The sequence below is a fragment of the Pyrus communis genome, chromosome 14 (assembly GCF_041283825.1).
Source record: "Pyrus communis isolate YQ-2024b chromosome 14, ASM4128382v1, whole genome shotgun sequence".
NCBI lineage: Eukaryota > Viridiplantae > Streptophyta > Magnoliopsida > Rosales > Rosaceae > Pyrus > Pyrus communis.
This window is the reverse complement of record NC_142578.1, coordinates 889034-912568: the sequence shown is the minus strand read 5'-3', so window position 1 is coordinate 912568 and position 23535 is coordinate 889034. Positions and strand designations below refer to the sequence as shown.

The 23535-nt window shown below is 35.3% G+C and overlaps 2 protein-coding genes across 2 annotated transcripts; both read right to left on the bottom strand.

Moving 5' to 3' along the window:
* Positions 1–4843: 4843 nt before the first annotated feature.
* On the bottom strand, positions 4844–6385 carry LOC137712812 (thaumatin-like protein). The gene is made up of 2 exons (XM_068451979.2): positions 6093–6385; positions 4844–5818 (listed from the first exon to the last, which is right to left on the bottom strand). The coding sequence occupies exons 1-2, from the start codon at positions 6157–6159 to the stop codon at positions 5133–5135; spliced, it is 753 nt and encodes a 250-aa protein (XP_068308080.1). The 5' UTR covers positions 6160–6385; the 3' UTR covers positions 4844–5132.
* A 9164-nt stretch (positions 6386–15549) lies between these two features.
* LOC137713820 (WUSCHEL-related homeobox 1) lies at positions 15550–19342 on the bottom strand. The gene is made up of 4 exons (XM_068453176.2): positions 18397–19342; positions 17855–18199; positions 17156–17238; positions 15550–16280 (listed from the first exon to the last, which is right to left on the bottom strand). Exons 1-4 carry the CDS (start codon positions 18602–18604, stop codon positions 15783–15785), a joined length of 1134 nt encoding a protein of 377 aa, XP_068309277.2. The 5' UTR covers positions 18605–19342; the 3' UTR covers positions 15550–15782.
* Positions 19343–23535: the final 4193 nt, after the last annotated feature.

Below are 23535 nucleotides of genomic sequence, written 5' to 3'. Positions count from 1 at the left end.
AAAAATATGATGGCGGTCGGGAGACGTTGGGAGGGAAGGGATTTATTGTTGCCGCCAAGTAAAGCGGTAAAAATTATTGAGAGAAAAAGAAAGGAGGACAAAAATTAAAATTTAAAAATGATAAATTATATTAATGGCCCTTGAATTATTGTTCGTATTCCACTTTAGAGCAAGTTCTTCTTTGAAAAATAAGTTGGTCCAAAGTTTATTTAATCCATCCAAATGAATAATAATTGACTTGACTAAAGTTATTGGCCAAGTGCATCCTCACCTCTAAAAAATGTGCTGGCTTAAAGTCTATTAAATTCGTATGAAAATATTATTAAATTTTTTATAAAATAATTAAAAAAATTATTTTTAATTTCGAATAGAAATTTTAACCAATCTTGTTAACTCACATGTCATTTTCTGAAAGTACAATTTTTGTAGAAGATAGTTAGAGATTTATATATATATATATATATATATATATATTATTGTTTAATTTTTGTCTAAATTTTTAAACATTTTTTATAATTTTTTATTAAGTTAATTAATCTGGACCGTTGAATTTCAAAAAGATTGAAATCCAATCCAACAGCCCAAAAGTGGACACGTGGCCCACTGTGAGATTCTAACCTTTTTTTATTAAGTCTAGAATGCGCGCCCACGCGCAAGCCGCAAAAAAAAGAATCAACCGTGTCTAACGTCTGCATGATGTTAGATAGGCCAGTTCATCACTCAGCCCATTATGGGGCGGCCTAGAGACTGGGGTGGACTTTGGGCCGGTCTATTTTGTGGGGTGGAGTGGGTTTTTCGGGTGCCAGCCTTCAAAGAAGGGGTGGACTTGCTTTTAGTCCTTTCAACTTCTGATTTTGAGCTCGTTTGAAATGCTTTTGTAAAATGCTAGTGATTTCGAAAAGAAGAACGTGGCAAGTGTTTATTTCATAAACATAAAGCACTCAAAGTGTTTTTTATGTGCATATAAATACGTTTAATATTTTGTGTCAAACATGATCAGAAACTCTTTTAATTATTTTATAGAAATTCCGAATATACCTAAGCTTCATTTCATCTTAACTTCCTCTCGTAACTCAGCTAACAGACTTCCAAATCTTCATTAGTTTTCCTTTTGTATACCACATTTTGTTGACGGAGATGCTCTTAAAGTTGGTCATGTGCACTGCACATTAAGAAATTGACAAAAGATCGTGGCGGAACGGAATTCACCGTTTGGAGATATTGGAACGAATTGAAATTTAGAGAGCTCAAAACCAAATTAAAAATTTGGGGAGTAAATTGAAACAAAGTCACATTGTTAAAATTTTCCCTATCGGAATTGGAGTGCTAAATAGTAAATAAACCCGAAGGCAAATAAGGCAATGGAATATGATTCCTTTGAATAAATGTTGGCGTGTGGGATCAAATTTCAAAGCGCTAACGGGGGCATGGGAGCTTTTATTCCACTTTCGAATTTGGGAAAGACGAAGCTCGGAGGAAAGCAGAGATTGGATATATGGTTGGATGTCAATATCTAACACTACTAGTTTGGCTTTTCCCAAATTTCTTACGTCGACTAGACATACAAACTCACTTTCGAAGCATTCGTATGCCTTATAATTTTGATCACGTAAATAATAAACTCGTATTTCATGAAATTTAAGTTCAAAACTTCTTACATGAAGACAAAACAATCTCTGTAAAATTTAATATCCGTAGCAACACGACATAGTTAGAGGCATGGGTAACTCTATATTTATTATTCTTTACATGTTATTATGGCTTCTTCTTTTTATTGCCTAGTAAAATTGCCTTTTAACTCACTTTACCTTAAAACTAGATTTGTGTCACTTTAAAATTCTTAAAATTGAGCTATTTCGCTCTATTTGCATCAATTATGCTTCATGTATGTTAAATGAAAGAGCAGTTTGGACATTTCACACTATGATGGTAGAGATGAACTATTGTGGTTAGCGAGGTATGAAATTTTTAGACTGTCTTAAACCTTTAAAATTGTCAAATTTATGCAAGTGTGGATGACAATGACGGTGAAATAATTTGATTTTGACCATTTAGAATGCACAATGAGGCAAATTCAGTTCTAAAATGTAAAGTGAAATTAAAGACAATTTCAATAGGCAAATCAATAATTAAGCCTACAGATATTTTAGAATTGCGATTGAGAACAAAACATTTTGATTGGAATAAAAAGAATAAATCAAGACATTACACGTCTTCTTAAAATAAATAAAAAAGAGAGAGATAGAGAGAGAGAGAGAGTTGCACAGTGAAGCATTCGTATGCCAATATCTAACGCTACAAGTTTGGCTTTTCCCAAATTTTTTACGTCGACTAGTCATACAAATTCATTTTCGAAGGATTGGGATGCCTTATAGTTTTGATTAGGTGAATATTAAATTAAAAATCTCATAAAAATCTCTTGCATGAAGACAAAACAATTTTTGTAAAATATAATATCCGTAGCAACATGACATAGTCAAATGCATGGGTAACTCAATATATATATATATATATTATTCTTTACATGTAATTATCGCTTTTTTTTAGGAAATTGTTATTGGCATTTTAAAAATCTTATTTTACATTCCAAACTTTATATATTTGAAAAGTTTTAAAATTTAAAAATCTTATTTTTCGTCAAAAACTCAGCAATCAAATAATTTAAAATTTTAAAATTTAATCTAACAGTTAAAAACAAAGAAGATATTAAAAACTTTTAAAAGTTATAATAATTTGTTATCGTTAAATTAAATTTTAAAGGTTCGGATCACTTGGTCCCTGGACTTTGAAAGGAAAGATTCGGAAATGATCTCTTTCCCTTCAAAATGGCCCCCCAAATGTACGTTGTTCATGTTCATTGAGAGTAAAGACTAGCAATTTTTCTTATTTACAAAAAGTGGTAAATGTCGATGCTTAAAGTGATAGTATTGATGCTTCGAGTAGAATCATAGTTTTGTGTTAAAGGGATCTTTGGATTTATGTGTCCGAAACACGTGAACCAAGAGATTCGAAAAACTCAATTTCAACCATACATCTTCTATTGGCCCATTATATTGGCTCACTTCATAAAAATGCAAAAATTTGAACGGCTCACATCTCTTTCTCTTACTCTTAAACGGTCTAAATCTCTTCGTTCGCGTACTATGGGAAGTAACCAAAGTTTATTCCTTCTTGTAGCAACTGATAAGCCCTCATGCAACCTCCCTCTCATTCCTTGCTCAGTCCATGTAAAATGGAATTATACGACGTGGGCATTTGAACAAATTAACTCCTTGCTCCTCATGATATGTACAATCCTCGACCCCCCATGATTCTTGCGGCTTTGCAAAGCGAATCTATCACTTGTCCATAAGCCAAATCCTGTCACACTCTTCACCCCTGGCATATCGTCCGCAATATGTCAAACACTTCATTAAAACGTCCTCTAGACGTAGAATCAATGAGATGCCCAAAACCCTCACTCTTTACAGTCGTATCATCTTCACCTTTCATGATCTCCGGAGCTTTGAATCTTTGACCGCACATCCTATTCTTCGTTCACAAGTTTCATATTGTGAGTAGGTCTACTCTATAATTTTCGAAAAGAAAGAGAAGATATGTATCCGGTTCTATCGCGGAATGCATACTTGATCGGAGCACTGTAAATTGTCTAGATGATCGAGTCAAATTGATTTGTTTTAGAAAAATGATAGGGAAATCGTTTTTTCAAATGATATTTTTATAAACCACATAATGTGGTCGTTGATAGTTAAACTCATTTTTTAATATTTAAAAAAATGAATCCAACTATCAACTGTCAAATCACGTGTTCTATAAAATATAGTGTAAAAAGATATCTCTCTAGCATTATCTTTTGTTTTATAAGACAAATCATGTCAGTATTTTATAATTATTATTCTTGGAACTTTGCAGGAATTAGGATATAATATGTTTTGTTTGATAATTATAAGCTCCGAATTTAGAAGAAAACAATGCATGGCAAAAAAAATGTTAGAATGCACAAGGAAATAAAAAAAAAAGAAGAGAAAATTTGAAATAAATCCAATTTTATAGACCACCTTTTGAAATAAGTTCAATTTTTAGTGACTTTTGACTTTTGAAATAGTTCTAATTTTTAGTTATTTGGACCTATATCAAAAGACCCCAAAAAAGAAACACATGCACCATTTCATCTAGCTTAGAGATTCTCTTATATAACTAATGCAATACTAATCAATTATCTCTTTAATTAATAAAACACTTTTTGAACCCGTGACAATTTAATATTAAACGATACAACTAGAATGCATAAGAAAATTTCTCTCCCAAATATCTATATACTTCTTTTTACTTCTCACACTTTTTTTATAAATTTCTGTCTTTTAATTTTCTTCAATTTATTCGATCTGACGATCAAAAGTTAATAAAAATATGCGAAAAGTAAAAAAGAGTAGGCGCACACCCCTATTCTTAGTTCCTTCTGCAAAGGTTACAATAATTTGACAATCTATATTAAATTATTATCGAGCACTTGAGGACTTGAGGACATGTCTCACCTTTAAAACATCAAAAAAAATTTGCACGATGTTAGGTGTTTTGGTCTCAGAGAACTTGAATCTTTTATACTAGAATTCTAGATATGGGGAAATTTTTCAAAATATCACTCTACGTCTCATAAAATAAGTAAAAAAAATATTTTATTTTTTCATTTGAATTAATACACGTGAAGTGCTACCTGAATTTTCAGTTCTATGAAAAAATCTCTCCTATCTGTCATTAGGTTAAGATGTGTGGTTTAGTGGTGATTGAGAAAATTATTGTCGTGTGGGTAGCATAAATATACAAAATCAAGGACCACAAAAAAGAGAGAAAAATCAGCAGCAGTCTGCAGACTATTGGATACCGAAACTGGGGCACTTCTCAGACCAGTCAGAGAGAACTGCGAAAACTCATTTTACCAAAATACCCTCACTTTCCCATCTAATCACACCCATACATTAAAATATAGCAGAAATACAGATACCCTTAAACCCTGCAACTAAAGCAAAACCATAAACTGAAGGTTAACAGAGCATTAACTCAGTAATACGGTATTAATTAAACCTTAATTAACTACCAGGTGATAATAAATAATTAAGATGGATGAGATGAGATCAACGGTGGTGAGGGCAGAAGGTGACCAAGAAGTTCCCGCGAGTGCAGGTGGCGATGCTGGTGGGGTCGTCGTAAGCGTACGAGTAAGCCTTGGGGCACGCCGCCTTGAAGATCTTGGAGTACGCCGTCGGCTTGCACGACTGAGGGCTGCCGAAGCTGCCGGTGCAGCAGTACCTCGGAGAGTTGAAAGCAGAGCAAGCGCTCTTGCACGCCACCACCTGGCGGTTGTCGTGGGAGCGGACTTGGAGGCCGACAGGGCACATCATGTTCAAATCGCTGACGCAGCCGGCGTAGCTGCACTTGCCGGAGCCCTTAAACGGGGTGATGGAGATGGCGAGGTTGTAGCCGTCGACGAGGCTGACATCGTAGAAGTCCTGTTCGTTTCCGAGGGTGATTTCGGCTAGGGTGGCGGGTGGGGTGCCGCCTAGGCCGCTGCAGAAGAGGTTTCCGCCACAGTCGCCGGTTGCGCAGCGGCCGCGGCCGGAGGCATCGAAGGTGCAGCCGTGGCGGCCCCAGAAGCGGCCGGACCAGAGTGGGGGGAGGTGGAGGGTGTGGGCTTTGTTGGGTGGGAGGGTGAAGCCGCCACGGGCGAGGATGGGCTGGCCGGCGCTCGGCTGGATGCCTGGCCACACCGGGTGGGTGCACTTGTTGTACATTGTTATTGTCGTGGCGGAGGTGACCGAAACTGCATTTAGGTCACACAAAAAACATCATCAAGTTAGAAAACCAACTAGGTTTATGAAAAAATAAATGCACAAGAAACGAAGTCACATTTTGTTTGAGAAAGATAAATACAGACTATAGAGAAATGATTTCCCTCGTTCTTTAGTTTTATCGTTTGATTCTTTTGAACAAACAAGGACGAGTAATAACCAAGAGTGTGCAGAGAGAGATCAGTTCGTGCGAAAATTACTTCCCTAAGCCATAAACCTTATATATAGATATATGTGTATACATACCTAAAATGTAGAGATAGAGGAGGGTGGGGAGCATGAGGGGGAGGTTAGTCTTCAGCAATGCAGCCATGGCTGAGAATCCGGAGATTATAAGAGAAGAAAACAGGGTTGCTCTGCTTCTGCAAAGCCTTCTCTGTAAATTGATGGAGATGGGGAAGGATTTTATAGAGAGAAGGGAAAGGGGGTAGAAGTAGAGTAAAATGGGAATGGTAGGGTAACTGCTAATTACTCGGGAGCGAATGGTGGGTAACTTTTTTTTGAAACGAGGAACAAATGCAGATGGTTGAAATGTCTGTACCCAAAAAACGAAGAAGGTTGAAATGTGGACCTATAATTTGGTGAAAGGATCCTCTCCGAAGTCTTTTTAAAAATGATTTTTAACATGATTCCAAATTTTGGATTTTAAAATTTAAAATTAATAGTAGTGGTTTTTAATATTGTTTACCGTCAATGATCATTCTTTAAATCTCCGTTAAATTAAATAAATCATAAATTCAAGTGGAGGGGTTGATTTAACAAAAATACTTTTAATTAACAGAGAATTTTTACTGAATGATCAAAATAATTGACGATGGATAATCTCATGAACCGCTTCTATTTATTTTAAATTTCAAAGACCAAAATAAACAGTTATTTCAATCTCAATAATCATTTTGATAAAAAACCAATTTGGAAAAGACTTGTTCAAGGAAATAGGAAGAGGGGAGAGAGGACTGGGTAATGCATCACAATGTTGAAGAAATTTTTCGGTGTATCTAAGAAACAAGGTAGGAGACCAGGTGTTATAAATAAAATGAAAATACACTTAAAAAGACAAATCTCTCTTCATTTATATTATAACATATAATGTATCGATCTCATTCTTTAGATACATTAAAAAAATCTGAATTGTCTGCTCTCTCCATCCCATACCCTTTCCATACCCTCTTTTTATGTGGTCAGACAATCCGGGTCCCATAAAAAAATATCTACAGGGGCAGGTTCTACAAGGCAGGTTGCAATTGCAAGAGTTAAGTGAGTGGTGACTGACAAACTGCTCAAACTTCAAGAACTTTGTCAGAGGGTAAGTGGGGGAGAACTTGTCAGTATCCAAGAAAAAAGAAGCCTAAATAGTGTGGTACTTTTACACATTCACATGGCAGTAGCCTAGTAGGAGGAATCAAACTGGTACTCCATGAGGCTTTAGGAAAAAATAAACAAAAGTGATGGTACTATTGGTACAATGGTTCCCAGTGACTATCTGCACTTGGAATATCTCATATAGACGAAGTTATAGATAGATCACAAAGGGTGATCTCCGTATATCGAATTAACATTAGTGTAATAATAGTGTTATAAATATTAAATTTACATTTTCTGTTTCGCATATAAAGGTATCCCATTTAAAGTTGCAGGTTAGATTTTCTTGTCATTTTTTTCACGAAATGGTAATTCAATCATAACACTTAAAAAGCAAAAACTACTATTCATAGCTGAATTCACTATTTTAATACGATCCTTTAGTCATACGACAATAACACTTATTTCCTCTAAGCACATAACAGTGCATGATTAGCTTTAGATATTGACAAAACAACAAAACATGATTCGAATTTGAATGCATGATTCGTAATGCGTTCACCAATTGGCATACTCTCAAGTTTGCAAGTTTGCAAAATTGAGCGTGTACATAAATCTTTGTCCCCTATCAACTCTTACCTCAATAGGAATTTTAAAAAATCAACTGCATGCATCAAATCTTTTGCACTTATTTTGTGCATAGAATTTTTGTGACATCTATTAGTACTTGATACATGTTAAATTTATAACAAAAAAAAATAAATAAAAAAATTATTAACATATAATAATCAATAATAAAAGCTACAAAAACTCGCCACAAAAAATGAATGCAGAATATTTAAACTAGCCATTAAAAATGAAAAATATGAAGCTGCAAGCCTCTGCTGGTGCGCCACCTCGAAACTCTCATTATTGGTCTAATAGACTCTGTTGGAATTATTGTCGCCTATAATGAACTCTGCAGAGATCTAATCTAAGTTGATTACTCTATTATTTTACTCGACTAATTAATCTTTTGTATTTTTCCCTTTTTTAAAGATTATAATTACTTTATATTAGACAAGGAGCGTTAATTTGACATCATGATCCTTTCATGAAAAATACGAGATAACTTGTGACCAAACTCAGTTGTCCGATTCCGACTTTTTTAGATTCAGAATATTGCAATTTACTTGAGATCACGATTAAATAGATTCACATCTAACAAAATATTGAATCCAGGGTCTCTTTTTGGTTTTTTTACGAAACTACTGTTCATACTATTCCATTGTACCACTTGCCATGGTTAACTTTGAGATCATGATCAAACGCACAATACATTTTGCATGCTTGCTTTACATTATGTGTTGTTATTTGTTAATAGTATACGCATGAATGAGAGGATGTAATTTTGCATTTTGTCCACGAGAACGTGTTTAGATTCAGACATGCGATCATGGGCCCTGTCACAACCAAATAACTTAATTTTTATAGAAATAGGCCCAAATTCTTGAACTAGATATGTGGGTGGGCCAGGTGGATTCTCGCTGGGCTCAGTGTTTTAAGTTTCGGAGCTTTTTTGTTGCTCTGTGAGTTTGGGCTATACCAGGGCTGGAGGGATGATCTAGGATGGCATTTCCGTTGTAGGAGAAAATTTTGGGTAACGTCGACTGCTCAGCTAGTTGTAGTCTGACCACTATATATCGACAAACATTTCGACATGTTAAGTCACTATTGACATATTATTCATATTATTTGGATAATTTGATATACTTCTGTTTCATTATCTTGTTGGTAGAGCTACCATGACAACGTGACTCAAATTTTCTCCCATTCTCGCACTAATTTAATATCTATAAGCTCAAATTCAAGAACAAATAACACGAAATTGTGAATTTCTTCGTACGTAAAAGATAAATATTTGACACTCGGGGGAGAATTTAAGGAAAGAAACAATTTTTTTTCAATTTTTTTTTTTGTTGGGCCAAACAGAGATAAAGTGGTTGAAGCTACTGGGATTAGCTAACGGTGAAGATGCGTAGAGTGATGGACATGAATAGGATAGATTCACGGTTCAAAATCCTTGAATGTAACCATGGCTGGAAACAAAGCATGGGAAAAAGAAATACAACAATAACAATAAAGCGTTATTTCTCTAAGTGGATCAGTTGTATGTATTTTAAAATGTAATTTTATATAGAATTCATTATCATAAGGATTCGACGTGACAAGGAAAAACCGATTGTCGACTATTTGAGGCCCTCCTTCACTTCTTTATTGGGATTTGGAACCGGCAACAATAAACATTCACATGGAAAGTTCAATGGAAAAAGAAATAATAAATAAAATAGGTCGAAACTTTCATGAAGATATTCGAATATTGAGTGTCAGATGGAGCAGAGAGAAGCAGACTAGTCGTCTGTGTAGAGAGAAGAAGACAACCTCATAAGTCGTTTATAAGAAAGGAAATAGTGAAAACATGGTGAAAAATAATTTAACCAAATAAGGCAAAAACTTGTGGTCTCACTGTCCCTCCCACCGTCCCACGTATATATCTTGTCTAAGCACATCCAGGTATTGTCAATATCTCCTCCTGCGGCTACCCAGCCTTCTTGCTGATTTCTTACCAGTAATTACCAGCCTCAGTCAATTCTCTGCTACCGACGTACATTTTAATTCTGTTTTCTTTTTCCTTCAAACTCCATATGGTAGATATTTATATAACAGGCACAGGAGGCTAGCTTTATCTTTCATTCTTTGTTGGGAGAAGGGGTTGTCACATCTTGTTTAACCAACTACCAATATTCAACAACGTATTTTTGGTTTGAAACAGAAGAAAAACTTGTGTAAGGATATTCAGATCGCGTCATTTTTAGGGCATCTTTTATAAGAACTTGAAACCTTTTTGTGTTAGAATACTCTAAAATTTATTTGATTGTATTGTGTGTGAACGAGATGACCTAATACCGTGTATCGAATATTACTCTCTCAAGTGGGCCACTAACACATGCACAAAAGCATACCTATATGATTGTGACTTAGTATGCATGATGAGATACCATACACCTGTGTGAATACATAGCTAGGGGACCATTTAGCTTGTGCATGCAAGATAGGGCAAAAAGCTTTGCCTGCATATACTGCCAAATCAAGGACAATCTTTTGTGTCGATAGCTCTACCAATGCATTTGATAAATTGCCATTTTATCGTGAAGGGAAAGGTCCAAAAGGAGAGTTAAATAGAACGGTTTGGTACGTGTCGGCAAAATATGTAATGACAGAGAGTCTTCCACACACACATATTACACACGGTCTTAGTTATATTCGTTGAATGATTGTTAGTATAAGTTTGTCCCACTGTGCAGATAAATTTGAGTAAATGGATCGTGGACCTGTTTGGTCCATGCACGTAGTATTTTACATATTCAAGTAACGTGCAGGTTCATCGTAAATATTATCTTCGTTGTCATGCATGTGTATAATTCGACGTTTCTTTATAAATATATCGCTAAACCAAAGAGTAGTTGGTTGGTATTCTATATTTACTCTATCTACAGGCCCTTTATGCAAAGGGATCTTTATTTTTTGAAAAAAAAGGGGATTAGGTGTGGAGTTCACTCCACATCGAATTTCAACGATCCGAACCGTCTATTTTGTAAGTCTTGATTCATAGATCATCCTTGCAAAAATTCATTTCAATCTGAAACTCTTTGCCTATTTAATTTCATTGTTTTTTATATAACAAAGTATTCGTTCATTTTTTTGAACTCAATTAGATGTCTTAAATATTTCCGATTTGACTAATATTTTGCAAGGATGATCTATGAGGTACAACTTGAAAAATAGATGGTTTGGATCGTTAAAGTTCAATGTGGTGTGGAACCCGCAACTAATCCCCATTTTTAGAAAGAACAAAAAAGGGAATTCCTTTCCTTAAAGGCTTCATATATATATATATATATATATATATATATATATATATATATAGATTCCGACAAGGGTGGATGTACATTGGAACCCAGGTGGTTTGAGAACCACCCTAAGGCCAGGAAACAAGTATGTGAAGGTCCTCTGGGGATACGAGTCCCTTTTGTATGTATCAAGTGTTGGATATAAAGTTATCTAAGCATATCTCAGCATCACTCGGTAGGTTTCATCGACAACACTCGACAAATGCTCTCAATTATACTCATCAGATTGCTATGAAAAATTTCAATATCTGTTGACATACGAACAACATGGTTCGCCTAACGAGAACAAGTTCACCAAGTGTCGATGAAATGCATCGAAGAATAAACCGAAATTTGTTTGCATGCTTTGTGCTATGTTTATATCTACAAAATTTGGACATTAACATTGAAACATCTAAAGTTCAAATCCTGAATCAACCACTGTATATTAGTAGCTACTTATAAATTTTATAACATATACTTGTGTTGAATTTCAAAGTTTATTATATTAAAACTGTGGATTAATTGGTTTCTTATAGGAATCTGACTTTCCCCCTCTGGACAGAAAAATATTTATGAGAGAGTAATGTGAAGCTGCACTTGCATTTGCCTAACAGACTAGGATTAACTTCCCTCCTTTTTCTATCCCTTTCCATCCCTTCTTCTCACACTCTTTATTTTGTCTTTCTCTTTCTATAACAAATTAATGTAAGATGTTGATGTGACTTAACCGCGACCATTTAAATAGAAGGGGAGGGAAGGAAAGGAAAAAAAAGAGGGGAGAGAATCCTTCTCCTTCTAACACTAAACTGTGAAAACTGCAAAAGGGGTATCATTATATACACTCCTAATTTCAAGGTATGAGAGAAAAAGGAAGCAGATCATTGCATGCACGAAAGAGAGAACATGAAATGCATGTAAATATATGTGTGAGAAATCTCATGTGTCTGCAAATGGTTAAGCGATGAGGCGCAGAGACTGTAAAAAGTACCGACACAGGGTGTCAAACAATGAAAAGGGTGCTAAATGGCGAGCAAGAAATTAACCCTGTTTTCAAAAAGGACGACGCTTATTGCCGAGGAGGAAGAGGAACCAAATATTATTAATATATATATATATATATATTTATGCATGTAAATATCTCATCCATCTTTCTCTCTTTGTCAAGCAAAAGCACATCGATGAGATTCTACGTACTACTACTGCTATAAGTCTGCACCTGTTAAAAATTTCTAATTTCTAAAGCTAGCTTGTCAAGTACCAGCAAAACTAAAAAAGTAAGTACCTTATGATTAGCTCCCATTTTACTTGTCGCTCTTAGTTTATTATCTTGGTTGATCTCTCTCTAATTGCTCTTATAATGATTAAATATCTTGATAAACCTTGGAGGGTGCTAAGTAATGGTCAGACACCTTTCAATTTTCTGCCTTTAGATCAAAACAATAGAAGAAGATTAAAAGACATAAATTAACAAGGAGTGTGCTAGAGATAAGAAAATGTTTGTGGATAGCAACTCCCTTGAAATAAAAGGATGCAATTTTTTTTTTTCAAATAAACAAATTCTCAATGGTTTAATTTAGACACTTAAATAGGACCGAGTAGTACAATATACCAGATATATACAAGCAACGTTTATATATAGCAACTTCCATCTATCTAAATACTTCCTTCAAAAAGTTCATTTGTTGTCAAATGTTACTAAAAAAGAAAGTAGGGTTGTAATTTGGTTTCATTTATGATTAGGGATCTTTAATGCGTATTAGAGTTATTTAGACCTATTGATATACAGATTAGCACTGTTTATTGCATATGTATGTCAGTTGGAGAGATTTTTAAATATGTCAGAAACACGACTCGGTATAATAATACAATTGTTTAAAAATTTGAAAACAAAAAAAATTGATCATTTATATTATGACACGGCCTCATACAATTATATTTGGCTAAATACTTGCCTTCTATTTCGTTAACTTGAAGGTGAGTTGTGAAGGTTACATTAAATCCAGATAGAAGGCAACTTTTTAGCCAAATAGTTATTTCATAATTTCTCTGAGTCACACGCGATACAAAGCACTTGGAATTTATAACCTGCTTTGGATTTTTCAATGGATTCCCACAGCTGCTGCTGTTGATCGTAGTAAATAATTGAAAGCCGTAATTAATTAAGTTTACACGTCCTTTTTTGGAAGTTGATCGATGTTTACCCCCATCCCCAGGACGTAAACTTTTACTGTTTTATTAGGGTTTTATTTCACGACCACACAGTACGTACGTACGTCCGTTGACCATAAACGAGCAAAGCTCAACGGTTAATCTCTATATTTCATGTTAATCTAAACTTTTGAACCTACACAAGCCCCGACAGATAACCAATAATACAACATTACATAGGGACAGAGATCCCAGCCGGATCTCTCCCACCGAATCCTAAGGATCCAGAAATCCAGATCATTAAAATTTGATCAAACAGTTACAATTATTATCACTTTTAGAAGGACCTCCTGTTTATAGTCATTGTATCAAATTTTAATGGTTCAGATCTTTGGATCCTTAAGATTCTGTGGGGTGAGATTCGGCTAGGATCTCTGTCCATTACATAGATGTTTCTGCCCTGATCAGGTTGGATCTGAAGGGAACAACATTCTCAATATGTACATGATCATCACAAGAAACCTGACCTCGAGAGTCCTTTGACCTATCGGGGTAAGTTTTCATGCTCCGTATATATACACAGAAAGAAAATCATTTATCCACCCATCCATCAATCCATTCATCCATCCATCCATGATGGTGATTGATGAAACAAACCATAACTAACTTTGCCTTCGTGTTTAATTGCGGATAGCTTTGCAAAAATGAGCTCGACTTCCTAAACCTTGGTGTGGCATGATTCACTTCCGTCGGTGGTTTAGCTTCACTCCATTCGGATTTTCTTTAGCTTATTTGGCTTTTGATTTTCAAATTAGTGCATCCTGACTTACATGTCAGCTTTTTTTCTTGTAATTTTTCCTTTTGTTTTCAAGAGGGGTCAGGGTTAGAGGGATTAGATACATTACCTGTTTAATATTGTTGTATATGTGCTCCTATTAATTTATCAAGACTAGGATTTCATATATGATAAGGTCTGCGGGAAGACAATTACACACATTACTTTCTAAAGATTCAGAATTTGGACCACTTTTTTTCATTTTAAATGCTAGCTTAGGTATCATCTCCAAATTTTTTTGTTTTGTTTTGAACAAACGATATTATCTACACTAAAAGGGAGAAGGGCTCAGCCTCATAATATGCTAGCAATAATGTGGTTCAAATTCGCATTTGGCGAGAATCAAACCTAAGACCTCTCACATACAAGTGAAGAGAAATATCATTAGACCGTGATACTAAGTGACACCTCCAAAAAAATATTAGCTTAGGTATATGAGGGATTTATGAACACTCTTTTGTTTACAATACTCTTCCAAATTTTTCTATTTATATCTTAATTATTTCATGCATGATTTATTTACTTTTTATACATGGACTGATTGCTGGATATATAAATTATAGACAAGAAAAAAAATGAATAAATTGTGTATGTAAACTTTTTCTTTCTTTTTTTGAATATACACGATATTATTCACAATAAGGAGTGGGGAGTGGGTTAAGCCTCACAATGAGTTATCCATAATAATTATGATTCAAAATTTTCTTTGGCGATAACTAAATCTAAGACCTCTCACTTATAAGTACAATACTAAGTGACAATTGTGTAGGTAAACTTAGAAAGGTTTTGGTTTGAAAAGCTCTAGGGTTTCTTCTAAAATTTTGTTTTTTCTGTCTTTTTTCTTTTCTGAAGTTTTTTGTTTTTTTTGTTTTTTTTGTTTCTTTTGGTCAAGGGAAAATGCGGGATTAGTTTTCAAAATAGTAGGCAAATATTAATTTTTGTAACAAAAGAACAAAACTGCTCCCAAACCTATATTCTTGGTCACTTCAACATCAAGTCTTTCACTCTCATCTGAAATAATTAATTAGTTCGATCTCTGATTCCTCATATCAACATCATACTCTCTCCCATGCATCCATCATCCAGTTATATCGAATCCCTACAGTCGAGGACCCATATGCTTCTCTCTCCCTCTCTCTCTCTCTCTCTCTCTCTCTCTCTCTCTCTCTCTCTTATATATGAATACAAATACAATCATGTACAACTCACATTACACAAATACACTGTTATTTTAATGTTTCGTACTAATGATACATCTAAAAATTACAATTTACGCATATTGTTATACTATTAATACATGATGTCCCTATACACCTGTGCGATGTTAGTTATTCTCAATCACGTACACATCCACAGCTATTACTTAAACAAGGTCTATCTGTGTAGATCGACATTAAACCTCTGCAATGTACTTTTTCTCTTGTCGAAGCTTGCAATGTGCTTTAATGTTAATTTGCATTAATTCAACCAACATGGTCCAGATGCATTTTAAGGCAACCTTCTTCGATATCCACACACATTCATACAATACAATGGCGCTTATACAAGTCCCCCTGAAATGTAACATCAACAACTTCTTAATTAAAAAACTAACAGTCCTCCATTTTCCAACAAATTAACAAAATCTAAACGCCTCCCAGTAACCGTACCATCATCTTACATTAATTCATGATCATATAAAGCAAATTAATTAAGTGGTTTCATAATAATTAGTTATAATTAATTCTTTAATGGAAGGAACTCAAAAAAGGGGTAAGGATGAGCACTGAAGCTAGCCGATAGCTCCGCATGATCCTTTTCGCTAATGCTTAATTCATTGGTATTGGCATGACCGCTTCGAAGCGGAAAGAGTTGAAGGGTTTGAGATTCCTCACATCCATGATCTTGCTCAATGTTGAAACCAGTTTCTGATGCGTAGGGTGCTATAAAGATGCTGAGATCATGAGACTTAATGAGACTTTGGTCCATTGTTCTTCCTGTAGCTGCTGCCCTAGATCTGGTTGTCGTACTAGCACAAGTAGGAGGGGTGTTTATGAGGTGGGTGGGAGGGTGAGGGTGAGAAGGACAAGACAACTGCATCATCTGCCACGTGGCATTCCTTTCTACAAAGTTTCTTCTTTGCTGCAATTCTTCTTCGTCGAATTGGATCCATCCATCCGCCCTGCACTCCGCTGCTGCCATTCTTGCTTTTGCTGCCCTTTGTATTGAAACAGATTCCTGTTGATCGATGTAAATAAACCAATTTGAAATTATATTTTTTTAATACATACATTAAAGGCATAGCATGCATGCAAACTAATGTTCTGAAACCACCATTGAAGCCAAAATAAAAACAAATCAAGGTTGATATATCCTTATTTTTGAAATTCCACAATATAATACATCGGTATGTTGAACAACTGAATTTATGTAGTTGGATTTTGACGATCTCATTCTAACCGTTCAAACACTGTAGAGTTAGGGGTTTTTTTTTTTTGGGGGGGGGGGGGGGGGGGGAGGGGGGGGGGTCATATTGTTTGGGTAGAGTTAGCATTGTCATTTTACAACCATCTTGGTGCTCATTCAGTCATTTCCATAGAATCCGTGTGGTCTGTGACCAAATGACATGAATAAGCAAAGCACAAGACCCCAAACCCTAGGTAAGTTTCATAACAGCAGCCCCGACAGAAAGGAAGGAATGCAGCTTTTAGACCCTTTTCATTTCCCAACAAACAAAGCTTTTGTTATTACTAGCTTGCTTCCTTATAATTATACATACAATACAAAGGGTGTACATATCTTTCTCAGTAGTTAGTACCATTATACACATATTGCTTTCAAATAATGAATATTCTATAAATAATCATATGCAAATTATCACCTAGTTCTGGTCTAATTGCATCTTAGTTACTAATCATTATAAGACTACTTTTTAGAGGCTTTTGATTTGAGGAATTCTTAGTACGTAGTAGATAAAGGAGACCATATATATAGCTACCTACCTAGTACTCTCTAATCTATATATGAAGAAAGAAAGAGAGATAGACAGATGAATTGATTGATTGATAAAAGCAAGTTATGAAGATTGAGAGTAGTGAAGAATTGAAATAGACCTCAGCAAGAGTAGTAGTACTGCAGTTTGTAAAGGGTGCCCAATTCTTGGTCTCTTCAACTTCAAACCCTGTCCTACCTGCCCCTATAATATACAGACATAAAGAAAAAAAAAAAAAAAAAAAAAAACGACTTTACAACCAGCATTTGTACATATCTTTCAATTCCCAAACCACAAAGTATACATACATACATATATATATATATATATATATATATAGGAAAGTGTTATTGGCACTACAAAAATTTCATTCTACACTCCTCACAAATGTATAGAAAGTTTGAAGTGTAGAATGAGATTTTTGAAGTGCCAATAATAATTCCCTATATATATATATATATATATACACACACACATACGGATAAATTAATTGAAAAAGAACATCCCTAGTAAACAAGAAATTAAGAACCAAATGGACTGAGACTGGTATTTATTTTCACTCCCAAAATGTCATTTGCAATCCTCTCCAATGATAAATTTAAAGAAGAGATGAGTGTAGTATGACTATTTTAGAGTGCTAATAGCATTTGAATTAACTGAAAAGGCCACGCAAAACTTTTTAATGTATAAACATCTCAAAATAATTAACTACTTTCTTTCTCAAAAGAGAAACAAAAACAAACATATAAAAGTAAAGCAGTGAATTTACAATAGTATAATTATTGTATGTAAGTTCAGTTACATGATTAATGATGAGTACCTAATGATTCTTCTTTCTTTTGATTATCTGCAGACGTCATTGATATTTGCAGTGGCTGGTCGTGATCTGCAGAGAGGGCAGATGATTCCATTTGACGGCGACGTTTCTGCCTTTCTCTGGCCTTGTGGTTTTGGAACCAATAGAACACATTCTTCCCCTCTATCTTTCCATATTTCCGAAGCTGAGCGGTGATGTGCTGAATCTGCTCCGCGGACGGTGTTCGAGTCCCTCGTCTGTATAATTCTTCAAGAGCCCTCAACTGCTCCGGCGTAGGGTTCCATCTTGAGCTCACCACAACCTGGGGCGTGTTGAGAAACTCCGATCTCTTGTTTTGTTCAGCCATAGCTGTATGTACATAAAAACACACGATAATTAAATAGAAATTAAAAGACAGAAATAGATCAAAAAGAAAGATAAGCTAGCAAGGTAGTTTTTTCTTTTTCTTATACAAATAGAAGAGGATTATGTGAGATTAGCTCCTCAATAACCGTCAATGTTGACCACTACTTCCGGTAGAAAGGTAGCTAGTTTATATATAATACCGGCGAGTTGGTGATACTGCGGAAAAAAATCGTGAGAGCCATGAATTGCTGATCGGTTTAGACAAGGAGGAGTTGTGATGGTTGAAGAAACTGTGTTGTTTACAGATGGAAGTGGCCTCGGAACGAGAGGGCGGAGCTTCCGTCCATTGAAAGAATCCGGCATGTTGAAATCGCCATGGCCACCGTCATTGTAACCCATCATCCACATTTTGGTCAACCTAGGGTTTCGGTGTGACTGTCCCTCTCTCTCACTCTCTCCGTATGTAATGGCCTAAAGAGTTACAATAATAACAAAAACAAGAACAAGAGGAGTAGGATTTATGAAAAGTGAATTGTTTCCATTTGAGGTAATGTGAGTTGTCGAATATGATGGTGGTAGTGGAATTAGAAATATGGGAATGTTGTGGAAGAATGCAAGGGAGATTGGAATGGTGCAAGAGTAGTGTTGGGGGGCATGGAGAAAATAGGGAGATGGGGTTAAGATAGGGTGCTGCCTAGCTGCCTCATATAGGTATAGTAGAGCGGGTTTTATTTAGTATATGTTGATGCTCTATATTAGAGAGAGAGAGAGAGAGAGAGAGAGAGAGAGAGAGAGAGAGAGAGAGAGAGAGAGAGAGAGAGAGGGTTTTTTGGCAAATGGGTTAGTTGAGCTGAAATAGTAGTGATGTAACTTTTGAGTTTCAGACATTCAGAGATGGGGATTGATCACTAGCTATATATCACACTATTATATGGAATTCAAAAAGAGTGAAGAGTATTATGGTGTTGGTTGAATACAGAACAAGAAAGTGAGCCAAGAAATGAGGTTGACTTGGCGCCCTTTGCACAATACATTATTGTTATTTTAATTTAGAATGAGAGAACTATTCTTGAAGAAGAACAACTTATATAAGTTTATTGACATTGTAGCGTTATAGGTGAGAATTTATTGTTAGACTGAAATGTTATATAGTAATAAACTCATTTCATGCAAGTATATAGAGACTAGCGTGTCATTGCATGTGTTGTATGAGAGAGAGAGAGAGAGAGAGAGAGAGAGTCATGTGGAGGAGGACTGGGACAAAGGAAAAAAAAAAGCAGAGAGAGGGAGGAAGAGAGAGAGAGAGAAGAGGGGAGCAGGAGGTCAGTAGTGTGTGGAAGGAAGATGAGGGAAAGGGAAGCGTGGAATTCTGGGAGGGACATCGGGAGTAGGAACTGAAAAACGACGTGACGATCATGAGGGTTATCATAAGCCTCATCACCCTTGTTTCTTTACCCCCTCTCATTTATTGTTCTCTTCACGTCTCGTGCCTTTCACACTTATTCTCAATCCGAACTGCCTGCCTGCCTGCCTTGCCTGCCCTCTCTCTCTGCCCCTTAATTAATCTCACACCCATCTCTTGTCTATACGTATTACATATTATAAGGTTCATCATGTTGAATAACCAATAGAATCTCAGGTCGAAAATCTCTAAACACAACATACAAATACAAGGAATTTAAATTTATTTTATTTTATTACACTATTGTATTGGGATATTTTTAAATAATAATCTAACTTGATGGGCTAATTAATAAGAATGATTATCAATAGTACATAGTTGGTTCGTCTTTCTAAAATCTCTAAATAAGATTAGATCATGTTGAAACTTTGGCACCTTGTTAGTTCATCGCTGGTTATGTTGAATAATGTAAGAATTATACATCAGAAACCAGATACAAAAAAACATACGTGATGAGTTGTTTTACTGTACGAAATGTATTGAGATACTTTGAGATAAAACCCTAACTAACCTGATTATTAGTGTGATTACTAATAGTGCATCGCTTTTTTATCACTCTGAAATCTCTAATATGGAACCAGATTTGCTTAAATAGTATGTTGACACATCCATGCTTCCACCCCACACCATATTGCATGCAACACCATTCCCCATGTCATGCCATGCTTAGATATTACTTACTTACCTGTTACCAGAGACAAACAACATATTGCATACCTCTCTCTCTTCTGCAGATTTAATGTACGGATGTCTTACCTTGCATTCTTGTTATTAACCTAATGTTTCACTTGCCCAACAGATTTGATCCAGTCGGCATCTACTATATTGTCCAATCATCTTGCAAAATTTCAATTGTATCTATGTGATGTGATATTGATGCATACTTATCAATTCCATATAAAACCAAATGTGTGCGTGAATAATTTGTCCTTTTGGACAGTCTGCGATATGATGTTTGTGTATGTATACATATATATTATGGTATTATATAGAATGAGATTTGCATCTTGACATGTTATCAAAATTACTGTGTCTATCTCGTTTGGCATCTTCCTTCCATTTAATTTTTCTAGCATCCATTTCTGCTGCCATGGGGAAAAAGAAATGCAGGCAGCTTCTCTTCCCTCATCAGTTGCAGTATTTATCTTCAAGATATAAGCCACAGTCCTACAGCCCTTCCTGAAACCTCATTATTATATGATGGAATGACTCAATTCTCGAGTGAGTCGTATATATACTGCACCTCTCTCTGCCCCTTTTAGGGTTTCAAACCCATAATTGTTTAATTATTATTCATTTTTTATCCTTTTCTTGGTTCAAACCCTAGCTAGGGCCTACCTTATATATACATGCTGCATGCGTATTTTGGATAGAATATATATGAGCACTAATTCTGAATGAAAAGGTATGTATTAACATGCTAATTATTACCAATATCCGGATAAAATTGTTGGGTGGGTCGATATTTCAGATACTTTCATTAGCTAGAGTGATCTCATGAAACTCAAAATATATCACTTAACCTCTCGAATTTTCATTTTGTCCCAACCTACTCCTTCCGTTAACTTCGTTAAATAATTCATTATATCTTATGGCGTGGCAAGGTGACCCCACTATGTTAGCCATTTCATTTCCATGGGATTTGGATCCTCTCCTGAGCTCAGAAATCTGAGCCTCCTGACCAAATCACACGGGCCGTTGGATTTTGATCCAACGACTATAAACAGAAGGTCTTTCTAAAAGTTATAATAATTGCAGCCGTTGGATCAAAATCCAACGGCCCATGTGATTTGATCAGGAGGCTCAGATTTTTGAGCTCAAGAGAGGATCCAAATCCATTTCCATGTATTCAAATATTTTTTTTTTAAAATAACCGCAGAAGCTCAGCCCAGCCTCCTCCGTGCCTTAACATGTTGACTCTTGGTGATTAGGGCAAATGGTTAAGTATTGATCCTTTATTTTGAACATGTACAGCCAAGTTAATTGCCTACAAGCTCAAATTATTTGGCTACAGCTTTTGTTAGGCTTCCTTTCTCTAAATAAGCTTTACATACGATGCCTTTATTCATTACCCTTCTCAACCCAAATAGGAACAATATGCTGGTTACGAATTTTGTGCTTAACTGACCTTCTCTCGTTAACGTTATGCTGTATATGCGAATGAACATAACGAATGGCCTGAAACTATCTATATTACAGAGGAACATAGAAGAAGAAGATGAAGGCATATAAGGAAATGTAAGCTTGTGTTGATATCATCTGAGTTGAATAGATTACAGAAAATGAGAGAGAGTTTACAATTTATACTCACTGAACCACAATTGCTTAGTTCTCGACCCGACATCAGCTACACCAATCTCCACGATTCAATTGGAAACCAATCTCCGCAATACATTTGTTATAAATAAGACGCTAATTACTTATTTCGTTCACTCCAAAATGGAATCTCACGCTTGAATTATTCAATTTTAGAGTCTTTATCGAAAAGACCATCCGTGCAAAATTAGCTCAAATCAGAAATCTTTTGGACATTTGATCGTGAATAATTTTCATTATTTGCCGTAAATGTTTTGTTTATTTAGTTATTTGATTATAGTTATATGACTAAATAAATTTTTTTTTGTTTTTCACAACAAACTAAAATCCGGTTTGAGTGAATTTTTGTTGATATTAACTTCTAGTAAGAACTTAAAAAATAAATTGTTTGGATTTTGAGATACATTTTTCAGTGGTCCCAAACCGGTTACTGGGGCAAGTTAGAAAGAGCAATAATTTTTTTTTGTTGTTGGTAAAATACATTAAATATAATTGTCATAATGAAAGAGAGTTATTATTGATACTTTAACATATATACATCCGAGTGATATACATTAGTTTTAACTTTTTGTCATTTAATACTACGGTCTAGTGATATTTATTTTCACTTGTAAGTGAGAGATCTCAGGTTTGACTTTCGTCAAAGAAAAATTTGAACCACATTATTATGGCTAGCCCATTGTGAGGCTTATTTTATCCCCCTTAATGTGGATACCACCCTTTGTTCAAAAAAAAAAAAAAAAAAAAAAGATAAAGAAAAGGATGAAGAACAAAGAGCCTGACCCAATAAGTACTTTGGGCAATAATTGGGTTGCTTTCCAAGAGGCCCATTTGGTCATCTGAAGAACCCAAGTGCTGGTTAAGTCAAAGTCAACAAAAAATGTCTTGAGCATAAGGAAAATGAAACAACAGAAACGCCATTGTGGGACTTCAGCCTCCTCCTAGTAAGTGACGATGTGATTATCTGCAAAGAAGAGCATATTTTTGCCTTCTAAAAGTAAGAACAATTTGATTAGTAGTATATATTTTCACTAATTAGAGGAGATTTTAAATTCGATTAACATGAATAATGACACTTTGAGAAATAATATGTATTTATGAAGAGTTCAATACGTACTTGTAACTAGATTCAAAAGTGGGATGCATAATGGGACCAAGGTGGCCCCAGAACCACTCGGAGTCCGGAAATATACTTGAGAAGGTCTTCTGAGGACCCTCCTAATATTTTGTACGTGTCAATTTTGTATTTACTTTTGATGTCATACCTGCTAGACATATCTGAATAGGTTGTATCGACAACACTTGACAAATTCTTTAGATATCACTCATCAGATTGTTACGGCATATGTTAATATCTATTAATATGTACGAAACATAATTTAACTGACAACAACAAGCCCACCAAGTCTTGGGTCCGCCACTTACTAGACTTATTGTGGTGTCGTAATCTTTCTGATATTGTGAGTGCATTGTAAAATACTTAATAAAAAAATTAGGAGATAATATATAAATAAAATCATGGCCCTGTTAAGCCGGCGATACTTACTGAAACAGCTACAGA